The sequence below is a fragment of the Podarcis bocagei genome, assembly GCF_964188305.1.
Source record: "Podarcis bocagei genome assembly, chromosome: 4".
NCBI lineage: Eukaryota > Metazoa > Chordata > Lepidosauria > Squamata > Lacertidae > Podarcis > Podarcis bocagei.
In genome coordinates this window covers 60,681,918-60,707,555 of record NC_138128.1, presented here as the reverse complement: position 1 = coordinate 60,707,555, position 25,638 = coordinate 60,681,918, and the positions used below count along the sequence as shown (strand labels likewise).

Sequence of the window (25,638 nt, the reverse complement as noted above, 5' to 3'; positions counted from 1 at the left end):
ATTTTGAATGATCTAAACTTCATTTATATTCTTTTGAAACAAGTCTTTTGGCAGCCCTGTCCTAATTGCAGAAGAAACACCGCCTGCAAGTTTGTTTGCTTGCTTGTTTTTAACCCATGCTTCTCTAAACAACTATTCTCTTAGCTATATTATTAATAAATGGAAGATATCTATCTCAGTATGGTTTGTGTTCAGCAAAACTAGAACTGCTTTCTCTATGGGGAATTTTAGATTTAAAGGCAAAATAATAATAAAGACAAAATACCTCATTAACTTGGTGTAATTATACTTAATGTTATCACCATTTATTTTTATTATTCATATAGCGCTGTCACAGTATTAGTGATTTCACAGAGCTAAATGCAATAAGCTTGCAGTTTGAAATTAGAACCATAAAGAGGCAACAAAGATAGTAAACTATAACTGTAACCTTGTGTAAAGGATCAACTTTCCAGTCATGTACCTGTTTACTCCGAGTAGGACTGGCTCTGGATACAGCCCTCTGCTTCTTCAAAGAAATAGACAAGATACTGAACTATCTAATCTGCTCCACATCTTTTTGGGCCACAACAGGAATACAATGGTACCTCAGGTTACATACGCTTCAGGTTACATATGCTTCAGGTTACAGACTCCGCTAACCCAGAAACAGTGCTTCAGGTTAAGAACTTTGCTTCAGGATGAGAACAGAAATTGTGCTCCGGCGGCGCGGCAGCAGCAGGAGGCCCCATTAGCTAAAGTGGTGCTTCAGGTTAAGAACAGTTTCAGGTTAAGTACGGACCTCCGGAACGAATTAAGTACTTAACCTGAGGTACCACTGTACCCTGAAATTTCCACAGCCACATTGTTACTCTACCCATTCCCACACTGAGGCATGTAGAAGAATCCACACACGATTTAATTCTGTGTTCCCCACCCCCATCATCTACAACTCAGGAAATACATCAATCACAACACTAACCTGTGCATCAGCATACAACTACCATCTTCTCAATGCACCCCTGGACAGTGCAGCAATGCACAGCACATTCCTCAGGACTAAGGGAAGAGGAATTTTGCGTGGACCCCTTCAGATAGTGTAGAAATCTACTCTGGTATTGTGACTAAGTACTTCTGCTACTACACCCAAGGCTGAGATGCTCAGCGAAGAGTATTTTTTTGTATCGTATAACCCCAGCTGCACAAAGTGTGATGCTATCTACAGCCTTGGAAACAATCCAAACATCACAATTAAAGATGCTGAAAAAGGAGGAGCTATTTTTTTTCACTAACCAGTTGCATGTGTACAGAAGATCTCCAGCACCAATTTTTGCAGAAACAAATCTGCACAGACGTGTCATTGGCCATAAATACATATGTTTCATCTATATGTGGATATACGCACCGAGGAACTATGGGTGTTAATAATAATAAGTAAATTGTCTTTATTAATGGGAATTCTTGAAATAATAATCTTCTTGTGCCATAATTATAAGTAACCATATTACATTGTTTGATCACAATTTGAGTTCCATGGTATTTTTAAACAATACCACTTATCTTCGGAAGCTGTCACAGCAATAATGCTCAGCTCCCATTTTTCATTAATAAATACTGAAAATATAAGTCAAATCATTTGTTTTACTTGGTAAAGCTTGCACAGAGCAAATCAGATACATAATTTTAATATAAAGCCTAATTAAGAAACAGCATACTTATCAGCAATGCAACATAAAATTATGAAGTCTGCACTAATTAATGCATTGTGTCAAGTCTTAAATTATACATCCTAAATGCCAGAAGCTATAATTCTAAATACAAGGTAGTTTAACCACCTCTCTCACCTAATAGCCACAGTTAATTAGCAACTCAGTTGTAGTGATGTACATGATAAAATATTGCTAAAGATGCTTGAAAGAACATGTCAGTTTTAAGGCTGGAATTTAACTAGATTCTCTTATAGTTCAGTTTCAAGCCAATTACCACCATGTGAAACTTTTTTCCAATAAAACTCCCCTTTTGGGAGAAAAATACCCAACTCATCATAAATGAAATGCTAACATATGAGCAAGTAAGAGCTAGCAATTGATTTTTGTTTTGTTGTATAAATAATGTAGACTTTGGGAAGGGGACAATAGAAATATCATACCATTTTGTTTCATACTCAAGCCAACCAAGGGTTCTGAGATGTATTGTGTGAGGATTCAATAGGCACCAACCACAATATCCACTAAGAAACCATATCCCTAAAATTGTAGAACTCAGCACTGGCTTCTAAACCTCTAAGAAACCTCCAAAAGCCCAATAAAATTATGTCTAACTTAAGAGTAGGGATGTGGGTGGCGCTGTGGTCTAAACCACTGAGCCACTTGGGCTTGCCGATCAGAAGGTCGGCGGTTCAAATCCCCACGATGGGGTGAGCTCCCGTTGCTCGGCCCCTGCTCCTGCCAACCTAGCAGTTTGAAAGCACGCCAAAAAAGTGCAAGTAGATAAATAGGTACCGCTCCTGCGGGAAGGTAAACAGCATTTCCATGCACTGTTCTGGTTTCGGAGTTCCGTTGCGCCGGAAGTGGCTTAGTCATGCTGGCCACATGACCCGGAAAAACTGTCTGTGGACAAACGTCGGCTCCCTCAGCCTATAAAGCAAGATGAGTGCCACAACCCCTGAGTCGTCTGCGACTGGACTTAACTGTCAGGGGTCCTTTACCTTTACCTTTTTTTAACTTAAGAGTGCCATGCCAATCAACTGTCCAGTTATTATTTAACTGCAATAAAATATTCCATGAAGAAAAGAATACTACTGTGTAGGTAAGTGGTGGATTACAGTGGTACCTCAGGTTACATACGCTTCAGGTTATATACGCTTCAGGTTACAGACTCCGCTAACCCAGAAATATTGCGTCAGGTTAAGAACTTTGCTTCAGGATAAGAACAGAAATCGTGCTCCGGTGGTGCAGCAGCAGCAGGAGGCCCCATTAGCTAAAGTGGTGCTTCAGGTTAAGAACAGTTTCAGGTTAAGTACGGACCTCCGGAACGAATTAAGTACTTAACCTGAGGTACCACTGTATTTTTAAAAAATGCATTACAAATGTTGCATGGTGTCACGAGGCAGAGAAGTGACACAATAAAGTTTCCACATTTTTGCTTTATTTCACTCCCCACAAAATTATCAAAATGCCACACTGATTCACGATGTTTGCAATTTCTGGTTGAAAACCATTGCTCTAGGGTACCCATGAAGTCCACCATATAAATCTTCTCATTTTTTACCTTATCTACCTTCTCAGGATCATTTAAACATAACAGCCAGCATGGGTGCTTACAAACAATTCAGCATGTCATAATCTTGTATTATTATTACTATTGTTATTATTAAATTTGTATACTGCGCTTCAACCACAGATCTCAAGGTGGTTCACAACAAAAGATCACAATATAAAAAACACAAAATACATAATAAATAGAAGAACAAAAACAAACCACTAATCTCCCCTCCCATAACACATTTAAAAGCAGATTAGTACCATTTCGAATACCAAATTAAAATCCTCATTGTATTTCATAGACCCAGCTTAATCATTGACTCATGGTGAACTCAGGTAAGCAGTGCTTTTTTTCCGGCGCTACTCAACTAGAAGAAAAACACTGCAGGTAAGCCTCTTACTCTCAACTTCAATTGATCTCAAGTTCAACTGTTCTATCTGTAAGGAATTGCTGTTCCTTTTTTTTGCCTAGACTAATAAGCGAAGAATTTTTAACAGCTGTGCGCCTGTTATATTCTGTACAGCACTGTATCCATAAAGAAATGTTTCACAAAATTTCTCTTATATATCTCAGCAGTTCAATTCATTCATTCATTTAGTGGATTATTGGCAGCAAATATGTCTAGTGACCAATGCAATAATGGCCCACATTTCCAGGAGAAAGAAGACAAGCAATGCCAGATCTGATTGCTTCTAGGCCTTATGGGTAGCAAGATTGCCACAGGGATGAGGAATGATAATGATGGATTCGAGCCCTACATTGAGCAAAAGATTCCTGCCTTGCAGAGGGTTTGACTAGATGGCCCTTGTGGTGCCCTTCCAACGCTACAGTTCTATGATTCTATGCTTCCATGACATATAGTACCTGAGCAAAGGGAGCTCAAAAGTTTTCTAAGTGATATTTTACTTGCAGCTCTATGCTGGTAACTCATTTATGCCAAGCAACAACAAAATGGTCTATTAATAAAGGTGCTTATATAGAGAGTTAAGAAAATATACGACAAATAACCTCAAAATACCTGAAGAAAATGGTGTCACATTTTCCTAACATGCCCTAAAAAGAGATAGAGAGATCAAAACAAGCTTATGTCAAAAGAACTGGAAATGCACAGGCTTCAGTCCAGTAGTGTCAGGGTATAGAGAATATTAAATAAGCATAATTGGGTAGACATATGGTGGTTATCTTATCTTGCTATTTAAGCTTGCAACAGCTTCACAAGATGGTGCCTTAACACTGTGAATAGCATCCTAAATGATTTAAAAACAGTGTGATTTGCAAAAGAGATAATGTGCTATACATTCACTGCACAATGATTGATAGGAACAATAAAGGTTTTTGATAAATTGGGAGAATTTAATAGGTTGGAAGTTGTAACTCTCAAGGTTTAGCAATAATTTACTGAAGGTCAATAACACCTGATCTACTGAAAGGAGACTTATTTATGAAATGAAGAGTATAACTGACAGATAGAATGTTCTTGTCTATCTGACCTTATTATGAATTCCAGAACAGAGAAAGTTAAGTGTAAATCCTATTTAAATTATTGGGATCTAAGCATTAAAATGTGTCCAGTAAATCTATTGATTCAAGCATCTCTAAATCTCCCTTCATGCTTGACGGCTATAGAAGGAAAGTGTGCCTACCTGTTGAGTCCAAAGGTGGACAGATACTAAGCTAGTTAAATGAAGATATTTAATTTTAGGGTACTTTCCTTGCTCACAGTTACTTACAGACTGGTTTACTGGGATGCAGGTGGCGCTGTGGTCTAAACCACTGAGCCTCTTGGGCTTGCCAATTGGAAGGTCAGCAGTTCAAATCCCTGTGACGGGGTGAGCTCCTATTGCTCTATCCCAGCTCCTGCCAACCTAGCAGTTTGAAAGCATGCCAGTGCAAGTAGACAAATAGGTACCACTGTGGGAGGAAGATAAACAGCATTTCCGTGCACTGTAGCAATCCATAGAACTCTTTAGATCATTGCAAATGTAGGTTTACCTAGGCGCTTCAACTGTGCAAACATAGCCATTCAACCTGCATAAAACATGTCAAAGGGTCTTATGTTTCTTTCAGCTGCTCCAGTTTCCAAGAACCCTATTGTGCCAAGTGTTGTTAATGTTTTTCCTTTTAACATAAAAGATCCAATCTGCACTATTATGTATCAGGCTTAGGAAACAGAGTAGGAGAAGACAGGGATGATGTCATTTCTTCCTGTTACATTTCACTTCTTTCTAGCTACAGGATTCTCTCCTGCCTGACCTCTCTGCAGCTACAACAAAAATTAAAAATAACATGCAATACACATGTGTGGTAAATGCTAATTTCAAGTTAAGGAGGAAGGAACTGAAAAAATGATCTTCTAACATTAGCTAAGATAGAAAGTTGAGTATGACATAAAGAAAACAGCAGTGAAGTGAAAACATACAGAGTTAAGTCACAGCCCTCCTCAGTAATTAATACAGCGGTACCTCAGGTTAAGAATTCATTCTGGAGGTCTGTTCTTAACCTGAAACTGTTCTTAACCTGAAGCACCACTTTAGCTTAATGGGGCCTCCTGCTGCCACTGCACCGCCGGTGCATGATTTCTGTTCTTATCCTGAAGCAAAGTTCTTAACCCGAGGTATTATTTCTGGGTTAGCGGAGTCTGTAACCTGAAGCGTATGTAACCTGAAGCGTATGTAACCCAAGGTACCACTGTACTATGTTCCTCATGACAGACATGGGAGCACACTGAGTAGCCCACACTCCAATGTCCACTTGAACAGTGCAGCTATCTGTAGTAACACTGTAGATGCAAAGGGCTCCACATGACCCAGAATTCAAATTGTGCAGAGTTCCAGTTTGTGTCGAACCCTTCATAAGTACAGTACAGCTTCACACAGGAAGATGTTATAGCCACAGACAGTTGAGCTGTTCAGAGAGAAGCCAGGGCTACTCAGCTCACCCCTGCCCCTGTGTTGAGTAACATGGAAGCATTGACACCAGGACAGCTCAGATACAGGAAGTGATTCACACTGGGAAATATTACTAAAATCAGTGTATGGAAGGTGGCTCATTTTCACAGATTAATAAAACAACAGCCCTCCCCCTCCATCTCTGATTATATATATATGAACAAGGGAGACAGCTGGATAAAGCACACATTGGTGCCTGCATGCACACTTTGTTTACTGAAATGTCATTTCAGTCTTCTTTCACAAATAATCATGTCAGTCTAAACGCCTTCTGGTCTGGGACCATGTTGCTGCCTTTAAAGAACTGTGTGCATTATATTAATGCTAACAAGCAAGGACTTCACTAAGAGAGCATATGTTATTTTCTACTGCAGTGTTTTAAAAAAGGGATTTACTCCACAATAAAAAAAATCCACATACACTATTAAGCATTCATGAAGCATATAAAGGGCATCAGTCCTTAAAATAGGACAGCTTTGTTAAATCTTGCACACAGTTATATCTGCAGGTGGTCTTCATGCATTATTTGCTTTGCAGAGCAACTATATGCAGACAATGAAAGGGGGTTGGACTAGAGACCCTTGGGGTCTCTTCCAACTCTTCTATGTTTCTATTATTCTATGACATGACACCTGCACCTAAGCAAATGTAAACTACCTTGCTTACCAGTCGCAGTCTGGCAAAGGACAGTGAAAATCAAACATTTTCTTTCATGTAGACTTAGTCCCCCTACTCACCCCAAAAGCCTATTTTGCTATTACCTTTATATGCATTGCAGATTCATTTTTCCTCCTGGTTTAAATGTATATTTCAAAATGAAAGTTTGGGAATTTATTTCTGGAATTTCTATCATATTCATCAATATTATGTATTGTATTTTATGTATTTTTTTTAATGCCGCTCTGAGCCTGGCTTTGGCTGGGGAGGGCAGGGTACAAATAAAATTTATTATCTATTATTATTATTTAAAAAAAACAAAGAAAATGCTCCTTGCCATGCCTTCAAGAGTGTTTCACATAATACAAATGAAATATAATTACAGGGCATAATAAAATCATTCAAAAAGCAAAGTGTCAGGAAATGCATTTAGTGCAATTTCCAGCCAATTAGAAGGGTAGAAATACACTCCACATCTGATAATGGCTAAGTTCACATGTAACAATTAGCTTCAGTAAACCATACTGTGCGGAAACTGGGCTGCTGCACAAAGCCCGACTGTTCCCGCTTTGTTCCCCCCTTTGAACAAGTGGATAAACAAACCAGGAAGGAGATAGCTTCGCACAGGGGTGGGAAACCCTTTTCAACCAAAGGCTCACATTCCTTTCTGGACAACCTCCTGGGGGACCGTGCCAGAGTTTCTACACACATTCACACCCCCTCTATCTTCCAGCCAGGCAGCCAGAAGGATGTATCAGGCTTGAGAACACATTTCAGCCAGGCTGACCATTGGCCATTCTGACTGAGGCTGATGGGAGTTGTAGTCCAATGACATATGCGTGGCGCCCCATTGACTATCCCTGCAGGGTTGTTTCCATACGTTCTGAGGTCAAAAAGAAACAGCCTCCATCCAGCATGTGATCATTCACTGCATGCTCTCTTTCCCCACCAAAATGAGTGTTGTTGAATTTGATAGAACAGACAATTAGATAGAAATTCACAAAATTCTCCTTCCTCTTCCACCAATGCTGAAAATCTGTTTAGCACAGTGGAAGACTTTTCACACTCAACAGCAGGAGCACAGCCCGTAGGTATTTACAATTTACTTAGAACTGAAAGGTATTATGTGCAAGGGCCAAAATCTCCTAATGTTCCTTTCTGTTATCTTTCTGATCTTTTATCCCGATTTAAATATTACTGAATTACACAGAATAATATTTCTAGCTCCGCCACATATGAAAAATGATTTTTAATTCTGTTATTTTTAGACCAACAGCCTACTCCACAGCAACTTCACTGTTAGAAATTATATATGAATTAGTAAGTCTACACCCAACAGAATATAAAATAATTTAAGTTCCAATTATTATTGAAATAAAGCTATTAAAACACTACTTGTGTTCTTAATACAGGAGGTCTTATATATTATTTCTAAAATTGTAAGTAAAATTTATCTTTAATGCACTGATTTCGACACAATGATCCATGTACGTATTTCACTTTTCTATAAACGAACAATTGCTTGGTATTGACAATTGTTTTCTATTCCATTACGGTCAATATCATACGCACACTTACTTGAGAGCCCCATTCCTCTCAGTGAATCTTAATTCCAAGTAAACATTACAGGCTCATGCTATTTGTCATATTAAACAGAACATATCACTTTCCAAGTTCAGAATCTTAATTTTGTTATATATTCCTGTGATTTTATTCCTTTTCTGGCACCTTTCCACATCTATGAAATATGATCTTAGAAAAAGCACTGTAATATATTTAACTAATAAACTATATTGTTTACAATATATTCTCTCTTACACTGCACACTTCAATAAATACACACTTCATTAAAAACATACTTCATTAAATAAAACAATCCAATATACTCTTTTACAGTACCTCTTTTTCATCCAGAACAGATCTAACGGACAACCAACATAATACCCTGGGATCCATTTTGCCTATCAACTGTAAAGTAAGCCTTTATCAGCAAATCTTTGTTTCAGGAAATCCCAGTTCATATGCAACTAAGTTCCTTTTAAATAGAAAATATATTAGTGTCCCAGCCCATCCCTCCACCAGCTACTCATGCTTTTCTAAATGGAAACCTTGGCTGCTGGGCATAATTATAGTAGCTGTTGCATGTGATAAATAGTCAAAAAGCCAGAGTCATAGGATTGTCTGGAAAAGGCTGCTGCGTCTCATAATGTAAACATTTCCTTCTGCTGCTGGAATAGGAAACAACCATTCTGGTAAATGATTAAGAAATTGCTGGCTTTCAAACTCATTCGTAAGTGTAGGAACATTCCCCTCCCCCACGCAGCTGCAAATCTCCTTTGCTTCCTACAAAAAGACATAAGTAGAAAACTTGAAGAGAGTAAGACGAAAGAGAACGCCTTAAATGAAACTCACAAACTTTAATATGCAAGGGTAAGACCCAGATCCACAGTATTCCCTATTATGAAGTAGGCTGCTTCGTAGCATTCCTTGTTGATATTAAAAATTCATATCAGTCCTACCTTCCACCAAAGGTGGTAATTCAAGCCCCTAGTATAGCCTGCTTGCTGACACAATAAATGACTACAGCACTACAAATCAACTGTGGATTTAGCTTACGCAGCTGCAGTTGTCCATGTGTCCAGTATCTGATGCACAGACAAAGACGACAAATTTTCATTGAAAAGCAATACTGTTCTAGCAAACTCCAGAATGATGTCTGGCTTCACCTATGAAGGTTTTTTTTGGAGCTATTTGGGGATGTGCGTGAAACAGCAAGGTGGTTTCAGAGCATGTGAAACGCTTCACGTACTGTTTTCACTTGCCTATTTAAGCAGCTGTTGGTTCCTGTGTCACTTCTGCTTCCAGCAGTTTCCTTCTTACCAGACTGACAATCGGGAATCACACGCTAAGGCAGCAATCCTAATCCTACTTACCTGGGAGTTAGCCTCATTGAATTCAATAGGCCTTACCACTGTGTTGACATGGCTAGGATCGCTCTATAAACAATGGTATCGCAACAATACATATTACAAAGCCAATTAAGAGTAAAGGTGATGAAAGGAAAGAGAAGCCAAGTCTGGTGGGACTGCCCTTTTTAAAGGGCCTGTTTTCCCTCCCTTCTCTAAGATCTCATCCAGCCATGCAAGATGAAGAAACCCCATGAGATCCTGGGGAGACCCAGCTCAGTCAGTAGAGCATGAGACTCTTAATCTCAAGGTTGTGGGTTCGAGCCCCATGTTGGGCAAAAGATTCCTGCATTGCAGCAGGTTGGACTAAACGACTCTTGTGGTCTCTTCCAACTCTATGATTCTTTTATTATTAGCTCTTTTGGCCATGACAGTAACCATGCTGCCCTGCAGCCAGCCTGTGCCTCAAATTCCTTCACTGGGCTGTGAGAATGAGTATATACCTCCTAATTCCTAATAGCCACCTTTTAGGTGCCTCTCCAGAACAGCTTAATCATAGTCTTAGGTGATACACCTATAACAAAGAAGCAACGTATTTTCAACATACAGTATAATGACTTCTGCCAGAAGCTTGAATATCGCTGAAGTTGGAACAAAGCAGTTCAAAATAACTCAAGGCAATTTATAGCTTTCACATGCAACCCTAAGCAACATTATTTCCTCAGTTAAATGTTCATTGCTAAGAAACCTGCACAATTTCCTACCACATTATCCTTCACGCACATCCTTTTAAAACAAACTTTAAAAACAACAACCAGGTATTATTTGCCTAGGCAGATGTGCCTTCAAAATGCCCCCTTTACCCATTTCTATCTTTCTATTTTGAATCGTCCTACTTTTTAAACCTGGCATTCAGAACTGAAGCAATGAATGGCTCTAACAATGAAAGCAGCCCAATTCTGCCGACGTGGTTCTAGAATAGTTCTTTTTCAGCCATTTCCCCAACAGCAGATCTGTGTCACAAGCAACTATAATCAGCACCATTATCTGACAATGGGCTTCAGATGTATGTCAGTGATAAGAAGCACTTTATTTTCAAGGCTGCAAACTAATACATGCTAAATTATATCCTAACAACTAATACGAGAAGGAAAAGTGAGACTGCAAAGGCTACCCCCTATAAAATATACTGACCTATAAAATTTAAATATATGGTAGTTTGGCTGCTATATAGCTTCAAGCTGTTAACTTCATAATGTTGTGAAATTTCTTTAAAATAGTAGTATACTTGAATATACTGGTGGATAATTGTTAATAGTTAGATTATGCAGTGTACTCACCTACTAGAAGAAGATGCTATAGGCTGCAAAGGAAAAAGAGAAAGAGAGAATTAAAAATGTTTATATAAATATATATACATATCGTTGCTCTAAACTGATGACACATTTCTATATTTATATGCAAGCTTTTGTCTCCAGTGCAATCACTTAGAATATATATCCAATATTCTTTTGTTGTTTGTGTAGTATGACACCTCATTGTGGAATTTGAACCACAAGGCAAGTACTGAAAAACAGAACTTGCATATATTGAAAGACCTGCAACTCAAACTGGCAAAAGCCTTGCTCAGGAAGGAATGAACACATGGCTGGAGGAAGGAAATTTGGGTCATGTAAGCCCTATGCAAGAGTTTCATGCAATGTTAATTTTAAACTACTTTAAAACAAATAAGCCTGCTTCCTCTACCCCTAAAGTTAGAGATCGGTTCAAAATAACTCAAGGATGCTAATCACGTGGAAAGGGAAAAAGGGACCAGAGCAATCGTGTGTCCCCAGTGGCACGCGGTGAATTTTTTCGTGGGGGAACCGTTAGGGCCAAAGGCGTCAGCTTGCAAGGGCAATGGAGTGGGCCTGACGTTTCCCATGTCACACATGTGAGCATCGTGCCTCCTTCCCTAAGCTTGGCAGAAGCTTCCTGGGCTTTGGGAAGCAGGTGCCAGCCCTCTGACAGGACTCAGGAGCCCTCTTGCCTCCTTCCCAAAGCTGGGCAGGCTTTGGGAAGGTGGCGGAAGGGCTCTTGGACCCATCGGAGTATCGCACCTCCCCCCCTCTGCTGGGCAAAAGCTTTCCAGGCTTTGGGAAGGAGGCACCAGGGGAACATATAGGAGACTAGCCTAGTCCACTGACCACACACCACTGCACATCCCCCTAAACTGCATTCCTGGTAGCTGTCCATAAGTTGAAGGGCAACCATCTGTAGTGGGGAGTCTGCTCTACCTATGTGGACCCCTGGATGTTTTAGATCTGCCACACATTCATAATATCATTTGTTCAGGAACCTAGGTATGTGGACCGCGGACATACAATTTGTATTCTGGAAATAGATCACTGGTATGTTCTAGTGCAAACAACACCTAAACCACATCCAAGTTTAATTCCAGGTTAATGTACAGAATGACTTAAGCTCCTAAGCAATTCTGTTTTTTTCCAGTTGATGGCACTCATGACAAACCTGCTTTGAAACTGAGATGTATATCATGAGCATGCAGTTTAGCACAGGAAATTTGATAGCACCACCCTTTGCATGGTTACTCAGAAGGAAGCCCTATTGTGGTCACTGGGACTTCTTGTAAGTGCACATAAGATTTCAGCCTCAGGGTGTCTCCATATAAAAGTAGCCATATAAACACATAAAATGCTCAACATGTGTTCACAGTAATTTATGACATGTTTAAAAAATGACATGCCACTGGTTGCTTCTCTGTGAGATTACATTTGCTGAATTTCTCTCTCTCTCTCTCTCTCTCTCTCTCTCTCTCTCTCTCTCTCACACACACACACACACACACACACACACACACACACACACACGTGTTCACAAAAATAATTACGGGGTGGAGCATGGTCTATGACTTGGAACTACAGATTGTTGGCTATTTTGATTCATTATATTTTTTTTCAGTTTGTCCACTGAACAACAATACTGTAGACAACAAAACTAAACACTCCTAATTCTGAAATTCACACCTCTTACACAGACTCCACCTTGCTACAGTGAATGTCAGACATAAGGTCGGAAACCAGTCAGGCTTTTTTGTTGTTTGTCCACAACATAAAGGAAAATATAACACAAAGTAGTTAACTCTTTAAGCCAGGGGTCAGCAAACTAAGGCCCAGGGGCTGGATCCGGCCCAATTGCCTACTAGATCCAGCCTGCGGACGGTCCAGGAATCGTCGCGTGGATTGGTGTGGGGATTCTGGTCATTCGGGCTGTGCCATTTCCTGCCCCCCTCCCTCACACACATCGCGGCAGCGCCTCCTCCCTCCCTCCTACGGGCTTCTCCCCGCCCTGCCTAGAGGTGGAAGGGGGCTGGGCTTTGTTGCACCGCGGTTGGCTGAGAGCCATTTTAAGCAGCCCCTCACCGGTGCCAGCCCTTTCATGCTGCTCATCGTCCCTCCGCCGCTGCCAGCCCCTGCCGCTCGCAAGGCACAGGTAAGCAGCTGCCAGGGCTCGTCCGGTACTGTGGAGAAGGGAGGGGAGACTCGTGGGGAGGATTTTTGTTTTCAAAATATAGTCCGCCCCCCCCCCACAACGTCTGAGGGACAGTGGACCTGCCCCCTGCGGAAAAAGTTTGCTGAACCCTGCTTTAAGCAAACACTGGAGGCCTTGGCCAAAATGGCCAATAACTTCTTTTTATCAAAGTCTTAATTTGTGTCTTGCGTATCCATAGAAAAAAAGCACTCCCATGGCCAACCCTGCAGATACTCAGGCACACACTTGTTCACTGCATGTTTCTGCCAGCTGAAGTCTGTGGTGATGAGGTCCTGGGGATTTATTTCCCTACTTCTACTTTTCACAGACCCTCTTCCATGTCCTCACTGTACCAGTTGAAACACCAGCCTTTTGCAACACAGATGAAACAAATTATTATTTTACGCTCACCATCTTACTTTCGTTTGGATTTTAATTAATTATATTATTTTCAAATCAGTTTCAATCTGAGAAACCCTGACCTGGTGGGTGGAATCAGTTCTCTACCACCTCTTATGGAATTATCCTTCCTCCCAACCAGAATATGATGAAGATGCAATTGTTGTTGTTTTAATTCTTTTTTAAAAAAAACAAATAGTGTTAATTCTTCTTTTCAGCCAGCCTATGCAGAAAATAGAATGAGAAATTAGGTCACAATGCACTGCAGAGATACTAACATAGTTGTTTCATAATCTGTGCAATCTACTTATTCTGTCCTGAATTCTACAGAGAATTCATCCATCTTTGAGGAAGATGTTGTACTGCATAGCATCTGAATCAATCCTTTCAGTTTATTATACCGCACATCAAAAGCCATAGAACTAAAATTCATTTAACAGTCATTCTGCATTATGAAGATTAACAAGCCGAAAATAGTTCCACTAGAAAACTGAATTCAATAAAACTAATTAGTTTTTCCCTTACAGTAGGTAATGAGGACAGCTGTGTTAGAGTGTATTTTGCTAACTCCCAACACTCCCTCCTCCCTTTTCCAAATCCCTCAGTCACTGACCTTCAATTTGGAGGTGCAAACTGCCAACATAAACAATTACAGAGGCAATTTTGCAGACAATTATGTAGGCCCAAAGCATTTAGGTGCAATCACACAACTGCAGCTGATTGAAATGCAAGATGAAGATACTTTGAATTTTCCATAAAATTTATAGTTAAATATTTAAAGTGAAAAGGATATGCTGCATTTTGAACTGCCATTTCTAAAATGCTTTTCTTCACAGATGATCATCATACAATGTTTTGTACATTATCTTCTGCAGTCTCATATTCTAAAATCTAGAAGCATGTTTGTGTGCTCTCTCTCACATACACACTAGTCATAAAGAAATGGAGGAAGCTATTACTGAATTTCCTGGTTCCTAACAGATGTTTCCTGGAAAGAGGATGTGGACCGAGTCATTATGACATGGAAAGTAGCTATACAGACAAAGTGATGACATTTAACCTAGTGGTCAAGTGACTCTGCAATGTACTGTACACACAATGTCCCACACTTTTGTTCAAAAACTTAAGTGTTAAATAATATCATCATCCTACACAGTACCCCTCACTTTTCTGCAGGGTGCACAACTTTCATAATTATAAACATAACCACTTTCTAAAAAATGATAGCCCCCGCCTCCCTGAGACCACCAAAAGTGCTTAACTATAGCAATGCTCCATTTGATAGATAAATCACTTGAATAGCTGTTGCTTCGTGACAGGGGAAATGTGTAATATCTCCATGCCAGCACCACACACACTAAGCAGCTGATAGCACAGAAAGCCAGTGCGAATTTTGGTTGGCACACAAAAAATAAGTGTTTTTAAACACAGTACCTGCCACTTGCAATGCTGCCAGAAATATATTATTATTATTATTATTATTATTATTATTATTATTATTATTATTTGTTTGTTTATACCCCACCCATCTGGCTGGGTTTCCCTTTTGAGCAGCATTTGTAGGGGCAAGCGCAGCACTGAAATCAGCCCATGTTCTTGTTAGAAATGTGAAAACATACTTTTATTTCAGCAAGAGATGTGGCAATGAGTCTTTGAGTAAAGAAAAACAGCATACAGTATTTTATTGAAAGATAGGAAGTTTTAATGGCAAAACAATATCAAAATTAGCAGAATTGACAGTTTCTATAGGTGCATTCCGTTGATACCTGTCACGGACTGGTTGGGCACAGGGGAACCAGCAAGGGAAGAGTCTGGGAAGTGGTGGTGTGTCAACAATGAGAGGGAAAAGAGGGAGGAAACCAGGACGAGGAGAGGTCAGAATATGAAGTCTTTCCAGCTTAAAGTTAAGACACTATTATAACAGCAGGAGGGCCACACACAATAAAGAGTCATGCTTTCAAAAGCCATGTGATGATCAGTGAATTCCATTGATCAATTGTTATTATGGAAATAAGGGGTCAATTGTATATAAAACATGGATGCATGCCCACAGAGAAACACTATTATTGAGATAGGAGTCTGTGATAGCTACTCCTACTCCTTGTAGATGGTTTGGCTCTAGAAAAAAGTTGATGCCATCTGTCAGTAAAAGTCAATACAGCACAAGAAGCCCAAGGCATTATATATAATTCCCAGAGAGAGATAGAACATCAAAGCACAGGCTTTTCTGATAAAACAAAAACTTGTTCTTTTTCTTATAAGTTAACTTCTATCCAAACTTTGCTGCACTTTGATTAAAATTTAGAAGGGCTGCCTGCGAGCAAACAAAAAGCACTCCCTATTTGTTTCTGGAAAATTGGAAGAAAAATGGGAACATCCCAGCACCACATTTTCCCAGTTTCCTCCCTGGCCTTCACATCTCTACCACTGCACCAAAACCCAACATACCTACTTTTGACTGAACAAGCACATTAAAAGCCTTTCAGGTTTTGTGAAAAGACTGCTTACCAACATTAATGCATTATATGCTGGAGAGGTGAAAGGGGAAATGAATCAGGAACAAACTAGCAATTATCTGCTGTGAAGGATGACAGCTATAAACTACGTAAGCATAACACTGCTAACTGCACACTTTCTAAGTGTTCTGGCAAAAAAGAAGAAGATATATAATAATATAGCATAGCAAAGCAAGAAAAACACAGGATAGCGTAACCCAAAGTGTAGCTTGAAAACATGATACCCATGAATTATTCCACATTACTACTAAAACAATAATAAAATGCCCATCAGTCATGTTACTGTGGTTCCCAGGAATATTGTAATATCAATTTTAAAAATGAAAAACACATTTATCATCACTTTCTGCTGTGAAACTTTAATCTAAAAGTATATGTCATTCTTGGAAGACGGAATTATTCCAGCCACAATGAATTAAGTAAATATCTGACATATTATGTTTTGCTTTAGGAAAATCAGCTTAGGACAAAGTTCAAATAATGAAACATTTTCAATTAAATTGTTTTCTATAAAGTGTTCACATGCATTGATTTTTATATAATATATACCGTATTATATATACTATATATTTATATGTTTTATGTTGTTCATGATGTCTCTTAAAGACTTAAACAGTTGATCTATGTGTGTTTGTATATACACAAGTTCCACTGAGTTCAAATAGGGCTTACTTCCAAGAAGGTGCAGATTGGATTGCAGTTTAAGTTTGCTTTGGAAATAGCACAAAGCAGCAGCAGCAATCTGAACTGTAAGGATAAACACATCTGGCATAGCTTGTGACCAAAGTAGATGCTGTCATTTTTTTTGGCATCTGTGCTGTAATGGTACACGCTGAAAACCACGCAGATGCAGAGCCTTTCAAAACAGAAAGATAGTGTGGTTCTCATTTGCAGATAAACAGGCTAGAAGAATGACACATCTTCCTAGGATTCCAAACAAATAAGTGAATCAATGAAATTTCTAGTTCATTTCTCAACCAAAAGAATGATTTTAAATGAATATTTCATGTCTGTTTCATGAAAGTTTTACTCCTACTGAGAATTAAGGGTTGGATCCAAACTTACTTAGCATAGGCCCATTGAGATAAGTGGTACTTAAGTTTGTTTCAAGCCCCTTCATAGGACTTGAAGGTAGCCAAGTTTAAAAAAAGAAAAAATGTAAACTCAGCCTTTTATTCAGGATATCAACCATGTATGATGTTTAATTAAATCATTAAATGCAGAGCAGAGCAATTTACGATTAAGGTGTACAACATAAGTGTTGCAATATCTCAATATATTGATCTCCATGGGCCAAACACATTTTGTTGTGGAAAATAATTGTAAATGCATTGCATTAAGCAAGAGATTCAGAGGTTTAGAACCATACCTTCAATGGGAAATAGTTGCAACTGCCTGAAGGAGCATCTCCACCCCCATCGTTCAGCCCGGACACTGAGGTCCAGCACCAAGGGCCTTCTGTCAGTTCCCTCACTGCAAGAAGTGAGGTTACAGGGAACCAGGCAAAGGGCCCTCTCAGTGGCTGCAACCGCCCTGTGGAACTCCCTCCCATCAGATGTCCAGGAAATAAACAACTATCTGACTTTTAGAAGACATCTGAAGGCTGCCCTGTTCAGGGAAGTTTTTACTGTTCGATGTTTTATTCTATTTAATGTTCTGTTGGCAGCCGCCCAGAGTGGCTGGGGAAACCCAGCCAGATGGGTGGGATATATAATAATAATAATAATAATAATAATAATAGTAATAATAATAATAATAATAATAATAATAATAATAATAATAATAATATAACAACAACAAAATAAAAACAACAACGGAGAAGAGAGGCAGAACCAGGAAGGAAGCAGATGCTTTAACTTGACATGTGGAAGTATGAAACAGGCAATGAATGGCAAAGAGAAGAGAGTGGTGTCTACTTTATAAGTACAGTTTAAAAAGTGTTCTTAATGTACTGGCAAGTTTGGAAGGAACATATCCCAGATGCTTGCAATGTGCAATTGCCTGTAGTCTGTTTTGACTCAACTTCGTAGCAGATCTTTTGGGTTTTGATTACTTTGGGTTCCCTACTGCTGCCAGCCTGGCCAATTAAGCAGCTGAGCCCAAAGTACTGAAAAATAAAACTCACAACATTTCTGTCAGGAGTAGAAATGGTGTCAGGGATTCCAGTGTTTGAACCAGAATTTCAGTATCTGGGGTTATAACCTAGCCTGCAGTTTCTCTCACAGTGAACCTGGCCCCAAGGTGAACGGGTCAAACTTTAGGAATACTGCTCTTCCGGGGAATTATTGAGAAGCAGTGAAACTATACAGGTTAGCTGAGTTGGTTACAGCATGGTGCTGATAATGCCAAGGTTGTAGCTTTGAATTCCGCATGGGACAGCTTCATATTCCAACACTGCAAGGAGTTGGATTAGATTATCTTCAGGGTCCCTTCCGATTCTATGAATCACAGCATGGTGGGCAAGCAGGAACAACATAAGGCCTTTTAAACCAGGCCACACATGCAGAAGTTGTTTCAAGCCCCTCTGATAAATCAAAGAGAAAACATGATCAGGAAGGTAGATCTTGCAAAGCCTTTTGTAAAAACTAAATGCTCTGGAACTGGAGAAAGGGAAGAACTAAGAAACATTACTACACCCTGCCTGGCTCAAAGCAACAACAGCCGAGCCTGTACCAACTGAAGACAACCCAAAAAGTGCATTGTGTTCTGCTAGAGCAAGAACCGCAAAGCAGGCGGAAGCACAGTGGCACCTCGGTCATGGCAGCAATAATCAACTAATACACAGATATCATCGGTTCAGTCTGTTCTGATGGCTTTCAGCAACCAAGCATCCATGGTAACAGAATCATGGGGCATTATCCCTTATGGCTCTGGAGTAGGTCTAGAGAAGCAGGGGAGATTGAAACAGTACCCCCTTTACATCTATTGAATCTATTCCCTTCTACACTTTGTCGAAAGGAAACTCACCACTAGAGTAGAAATCATATGTTGAACAGATGTAAAGTTCTTTGAGCAGGCTGAAAGCAATGAGTAAGGTTACCGTAACTTCTGTCATAGAGCTTCAGTATGCTGACGACAACATAGTATGTGCACACTCAGAAGATTACCTCCAAACCATCCTAAATATCTTCGCAGAAGCTTACAAAAAGCTTGGCCTGTTGCTCAACACCCAAAAAACCAAAGTGCTGCACCAAGAAGCACAAAACAACCCCTCGGTAGCACCACAAATCCAACTCAATGGTAAAATGTTGGAAAGTGTCGATCACTTTTCCTAACTGGGCAGTTATCTTTCCACAAGGGCCAACATCGATGCCGAAATCCAGCATCGCCTGAGTTCTGCGAGTGCAGCTTTCTCCTGATTGAAGTGCAGAGTGTTTGAGGACTGGGACAGGGAAACCAAAATGCTTGTTTAAAAAGCTATTATACTACCAACCTTACTATATACTTATAAAACATGGACAACTTATAAACGCCATCTCTAACTTCTCAAAAGATTCCATCAACGGTGACTCCCAAAAAAATTACACATCACTTGGGAAGGCAGGCGAACTAATGCCAGTGTACTGAAAGAAGCAAAGATCACCAGTCTCGAAGCAATGATTCTTCAACATCAATTTTGTTGGACTGGTCATGTTGTGCGGACACCTAATTATTGTCTTCCAAAGCAACTACTCTATTCCGAACTTAAAAATGGAAAGTGTAATGCTGGTGGTCAACAAAAGAGGTTTAAAGACTCTCTCAAGGCAAATCTTTAAAAATGTAGTATAAACACAGACAACTGGGAAACATTGGCCTACAAGTGCTCCAATTGGAGAACAGCCTTTACCAAAGGTGTCATGGGCTTTGAAGACACTCGAACGCAGAACAAAAGGGAGAAATGTGCTGAAAGGGAAGGCATGCTTGGCAAACCCTTATCGTGATCAACTCCTGCCCGGAAACCTATGTCCCCACTAAAAATTATTTTAATATGCAAGTGCTGGTTACAGATCTACTTTGTTGCATTTACATGTACATTTTGTTTCACTTTTTTATTTAAAAAAGTATATCTACAAAGCACCCATTAAAAATTTATAATGTTGTACAATAGTACACTTCCATCATTCAATGACTTTATAAATGAAACATATGGACCTCTCTCAATATACAAGCGCCTTTGAAAATCAGTACAAGTTTCAAAGACCAAATAAGACCACTTCCATGTCAACAGCTGAAATATAACCATCTATTCTCTCCCCCACCCCAGACTGTCTTCTGAGAAAGTTCTGTGAACTCCACATGAATACTTCCTCCACACAAAATAACACAGCTGTATTCATTTATAAAACAAAAACAGCACTGTAGGAAAATATGCTGCTCTCTATTCTGGCGTGTTATCAGTCCAACAAAGGGGTAAATGTTAAAAATGGAAGGCATGCCATTTAGGGTATCCATAAAGGTCAAACACTTACTGAATTATTCTCTAACACATATGTGATATTCTAAACCTTACCATGGTGTTTCAACTCTCACTGCAAATTAACAATGCCCATGGCAGCAAGATAACAGGACCCTGACTTAGCCTAGGCCCCAAAGTGGGAACCTGCTAAACAGCCAAGGTAAACTTCAACCAGATTATCAAACAAGCATAAGAATCCCAAGTCAATGAAAATGTAATCAGCGATACTTTTTCTCTCTTGTAAAGAGGTGGCTTTTAGGTCCCCTTGTGGTAGTTATCTGTGTATAGTCCTGTTTGGAATTAGTTTAGGATAAGTTCGCTTCCTACACAGAGGTGAAATGTGCATAAGGAATATAGGGAGTAGGTGCAAGTATACCTCTCTCCTTAATGCCTTATTTCAGTCAGCGTCTCAGAACTATTAAGAGGGAAAAGCCTGCCACACAATTACTGGAACTCAGGCTTTGGCCTGGAGCATTAGGAAATCAAGCCACGTTTCTGGGCCATGTTCATCTCTTGAATATCATTCAGCCTAGAAGTCTTTTCTTTCAAGCCATCTGAGCATGCCTTTTCAACAGAATGAGGAAAGGAGCCACCAGAAAGCAAGTCCAAGTAGTGGCTACAGTGGCATGTAGGAGATGTGTTGGCCCAGAACCAGCTCAGCATCCTGCTTCATTGAAGACTCTGTTAACCATAGGAGCCAATTCCTACGAGCCCCCACAATAAAATATTTGAGGGGGCTGGGCGCCCACAAAGTTTGTGGGCATTCCCATTCAAATGGTGTGTGCGCACTGTGTCATGTGATTGATTATGCAGGGCAGGGCTTGCCTGGGCTCCCACAATATTTCATTCAAGTTGGTACCCCTGCTGTTAACATGAGTGTGCACATGAGAGGAGAATTAACAATTCCACTCATGCCAGGGCCTCTAAAACTGTTATTTATTCTACAATACAGAAAAGCCCCTCAAACTTGCATACACCACTATGACAACCAGTTTAAAGTGGCCATAAAAATAAAAAGATTTGGAGGAATGTGACCTTGCAATTACACCAGCTAACCTTAGGTCTCATTGTGGCCTTTATTCCACTGCATGTACAACTGAGCTATAAAAATGCAGAAGCAGTGCTTCTACCACAATTAAATTAGTATCTTAAAAGGCTTTGCAATATTGCTTGGTTTCAAAGCTGAATAATACTTATGGGACTTACGTCTTACACCTCTCTGTTGCAAGAATGCTTCGTTCTTAAAAGTTAGCAACCCGTAAGACATTTAAGGGTTAAGACGTTAATATCAACACCCATGACTAAAATCTTTTTTCAGTCTTGGGTCTTTGTATTTACAGTTCAACTAATGGAATGTTATAGAATGATTTCATACATCAGACTTGCAGGTTTAACAAGATTTAAAATAGTGAGAGATAGAAAGATGGAAAGGAGTGGTAAATTGAAAGGATTGAAGTGACAGGTGGCAAATCACCAGGGGAATTTTAAACTGAAGGACTGTCTTCCAAATGCCCTTGGTATCAATGTGTGAAATTAGTTAAGATACCTTCTGAAAATTAATTATCTAACACTTGAACTAATTATGCATCTATAGATAATTGCGGGGTCATTAGAAACATAAACCTTAGGAAGATGTTACCTCATAATAGAGATCTCATTCATGCTAAGGAAGCTTAATTTCATCAGAATTTAAATTACAACCACTTTTACCTAGGATTTACAACTCAACCTGATATATTTTCAAATAAATTAATGTCTCTTCTTCTAGCCCTCCGTTTGGGTTGCTTGCTTAACTGAAATACTAAGTTTCTTTCTGCAATTGCTCCAAGTCAACAAGTGTGATGCAGCAGCAAAAATAAAATAAAATGCTAATGCTATTCTAGGCTGCATTAACAGAAGTACTGTGTTCTGATCAAGGGAAGGCTCTATTCTGCCTTGGTCAGACCACATCTGGAGTACTGTATCCAGTTCTGGGCATCACAATTTAAGGAGGATGTTGATAAGCTGGGAAGTGTGAAAAGGTGGGTGACCAAGATGATAAAGGGTCTGGAAACCAAGGCTTATGGGGAATGGTTGAGGTAATTGGGTATGTTTAGCCTGGAAAAGAGGAGACTGAGAGGAGATATGATAGCCATCTTTAAATATCTAAAGGGTGTGGTGGAGTCTCCTTCTTTGGAGGTCTTCAAGCAGAGGCTTGACAACCATATGTCAGGAGTGCTCTGATGGTGTTTCCTGCTTGGCATGGGGTTGGACTCGATGGCCCTTGTGGTCTCTTCCAACTCTATGATTCTATATGGAAGATGGAGCAAATGTGCTTTCTCCTGCTCTGGAGACTAGGACCCAAACCAATGGCTTCATAAAGTAGATTCCAAATAAACATCAGGATTAACTTTCTGACAGTAAGAGCTGTTTAACAGTGGAACACACTCCAACTAGAGGTGGTGGACTCACCTTCCTTGGAGATTTTCAAGCAGAGGTTGGATGGCCATCTGTCAAGTATGACAAAATGAGTCTTTATCAAAGAAAAGAAATGGAAGGGATAATTTTTATGTATATATAATATTGCTCTTCACTGCATGGATAATAACTGTAATGATTTTACTCATTTACAAGCAAGGTATCATATTTCCCTGTCTGACTGAAGTTCTGCCTCCAATATTTCCATGACAACTCATTCCAACTTAAGCCATTTCATTTTCTTTACAGCATGCATTCAACTGGATAGTGCTGATGCTGTTTTGCTTTCTCATTTAATTACTGAAGTCAACTTTATGAGCCGGTGGTGGGGGAGGGAGTCCACTAGCACATGCAGCTGGCATTACCCTATTTCATCATCCCATATATTTAATGCAAAACTGGAATGAGATCTGTGCTTAGTGATGTTTTCCAGACCTATGTCAGGTTTTGCTTTCTAGGACACATTTATGCAATAGCATGAAATGGTGTCTCTATGTTCTGTCATTAGGGTTGGACTGTCGATTGTGTTAGAACCTAGCACTAGGATACATAAGCTGTAGTGCTGCCTGTGCCAACACGGTGTCCTCCAGATGTGCTGGTAGGAGAGGATGGGAGTTGTAGCTCAAAGCATTTGGAAGGTACCATGTTCACGAAGGTTGCTGTAGAGCAACACAGCTAGCCAGAATGCAACGGAATAAGAGCCTTAACTATAGTGGAGGCGAAATGAGCCATTCAACAAGGTTTTTAAAATGTTATTTCTAAAATAATTTACACTCACCTTTTTAGCCCAGGCAAGGGCTCCCTAAGGTGGCTTACGATTAAAATGCAGTAAAATCTGAGAGCAGAGAGCAAAAACATAGCAATATTAAACAAAGGATCCAGCTCATTAAAACAAAAACAGAATGTTCAGGGGAAAACAACCAAAAGCCTGACAAAACATTGTGTGTGTGTGTGTGACATGTCATGCAAAATAATAATAGGGGGGGGGGCAACTGAACCATTCTGAGGAGGCAGTTTCTGATTCTACAAGTGGACTTCATCCCAAGTAGGGTGCTCATAAACCCAGATTAACTTTCCTACGGAGCAACACCATCACTGTCTTATCTTGTTGACCCCCAGGTTGTTATCCACATCTGCTGCTGCAACTAGAACATTCTTCGGGTGTTTCTTGATACAATTTTGCTTCACGTACAAGCTTGTTTACTCAAAGTATTGACACACAGAAACACTAGATTTGATTCAGTTTCTTGTCATTCCCTCTGCCACCTCAAAAAGGAGAAGTTATTGCCAAGCACACTTAAGAGCCATTGTTTCAGGAATTTGCAACAGAACCAAATAAATAAGTACAACCACCCCAATAACAATGTAACAGTGGAAGACAAGAGTTCTGATTTCATTGTACCAGCAACCCATTTTAGGTGTGGCCAATATTTACGCAATTGAGCACAAATGCACAGCGCTGAACCCGGAAGTGCCCCAGAAATGTAATAAAAGACACCACTTATTCTGAGTAGACACAGATAGGATTACACCATACCATTAAAGCACTGCAAAACCCTACACAACGGGAAATAGGATTATAGTGTAAATATGAGGACGAGCATAAAACAATATACGACTGAAGATTAATATAAAAGCTGGGGACTCAATGAGTCCTCAAGTCCATAGAAACAAACATAAGCAAGGTCCCCCCCCCCAGGAAAAAGTATTCAGGATTCCAGGTACAGAAAATGCTCTGAATATCCCAGCACTTGTTTATACAATTTTATGCAAACCTAAAATTTTCTGGATAAACGTAAGCAATATCATGTGGGAAACATCTGGCAAATCATATTTAAATAGGAGGCATTGCTAATTACTTTTGCAATGCTACCTGCTTAAAATCAAACCAAGGTTTGTTATTTATGAAACATCTGTTAATATCTTTTCATGCATCTTCATGCTTGACCATTCTTGTCAAATATGGCTGGGTTTTTTTTAAAAAAAAATATCAATAGAGTGCACACAGGAAGCATGAACTACCTCTGTTTGCCTTTAGGGCGGAAAAATTTCTCACCTTATTTACTTTATTCACGCCCCAAATACAGTTTGTTATTACTGCTAGAGCATGTCAGCCAACCTCCACACCAGTAGAGCTGGCTATGCACCAAATGCAAAAGCCGATTAACTTACTTCAATACTAGAAATCTCAAAAGTAAAAGTATAAGGATAGTCAAGGTAAGGTGCAGCTGAAGTTAAGGGCTAAAAATATCATGGGCTGCAGAATTTGCAAAAGCCAGCAGCAACACCTTGTTACTAAGGAGCTGTACTAAACTATATTAAGCACTTTCAGCAAGAACAAGGAAAAGGAAAAAACTAATTGCAGCAAATGCAATCAAATAATACTGGCTTTCTTAATACCAGTAGTATTTTTGGAGGTACTGGACTGGGTGGATAGATAAACCATATGTTTTCTGTAGTCATAAAATCATAGAATTATTGAGTTGGAAGGGACCACGAGGGTCATCTAGTCCAACCCCCTGCAATGCAGGAATCTTTCGCTCAAC

At 39.7% G+C, this 25,638-nt stretch overlaps 1 protein-coding gene and 1 long non-coding RNA gene across 4 annotated transcripts in view; both read right to left on the bottom strand.

Annotated features, from left to right (window-relative positions):
- PTPRE (protein tyrosine phosphatase receptor type E) overlaps window positions 1-25,638 on the bottom strand; it is a 162,181-nt gene that overhangs the window by 70,921 nt on the left and 65,622 nt on the right. For 2 of the 3 annotated variants that reach the window (XM_081192911.1, XM_081192913.1), the window contains exon 2: window positions 11,095-11,117. In XM_081192911.1, the coding sequence (XP_081049037.1) occupies window positions 11,095-11,117 (23 nt within the window). Of the gene's footprint in view, window positions 1-8,747; window positions 8,866-11,094; window positions 11,118-25,638 lie in introns of those variants that run through there. The other variant, XM_081192912.1, reaches the window with a different exon arrangement.
- LOC308586468 lies at window positions 19,476-23,888 on the bottom strand. The gene is made up of 3 exons (XR_014007900.1): window positions 23,871-23,888; window positions 23,087-23,124; window positions 19,476-19,582 (listed from the first exon to the last, which is right to left on the bottom strand). It is a non-coding gene; the product is annotated as an uncharacterized lncRNA (long non-coding RNA).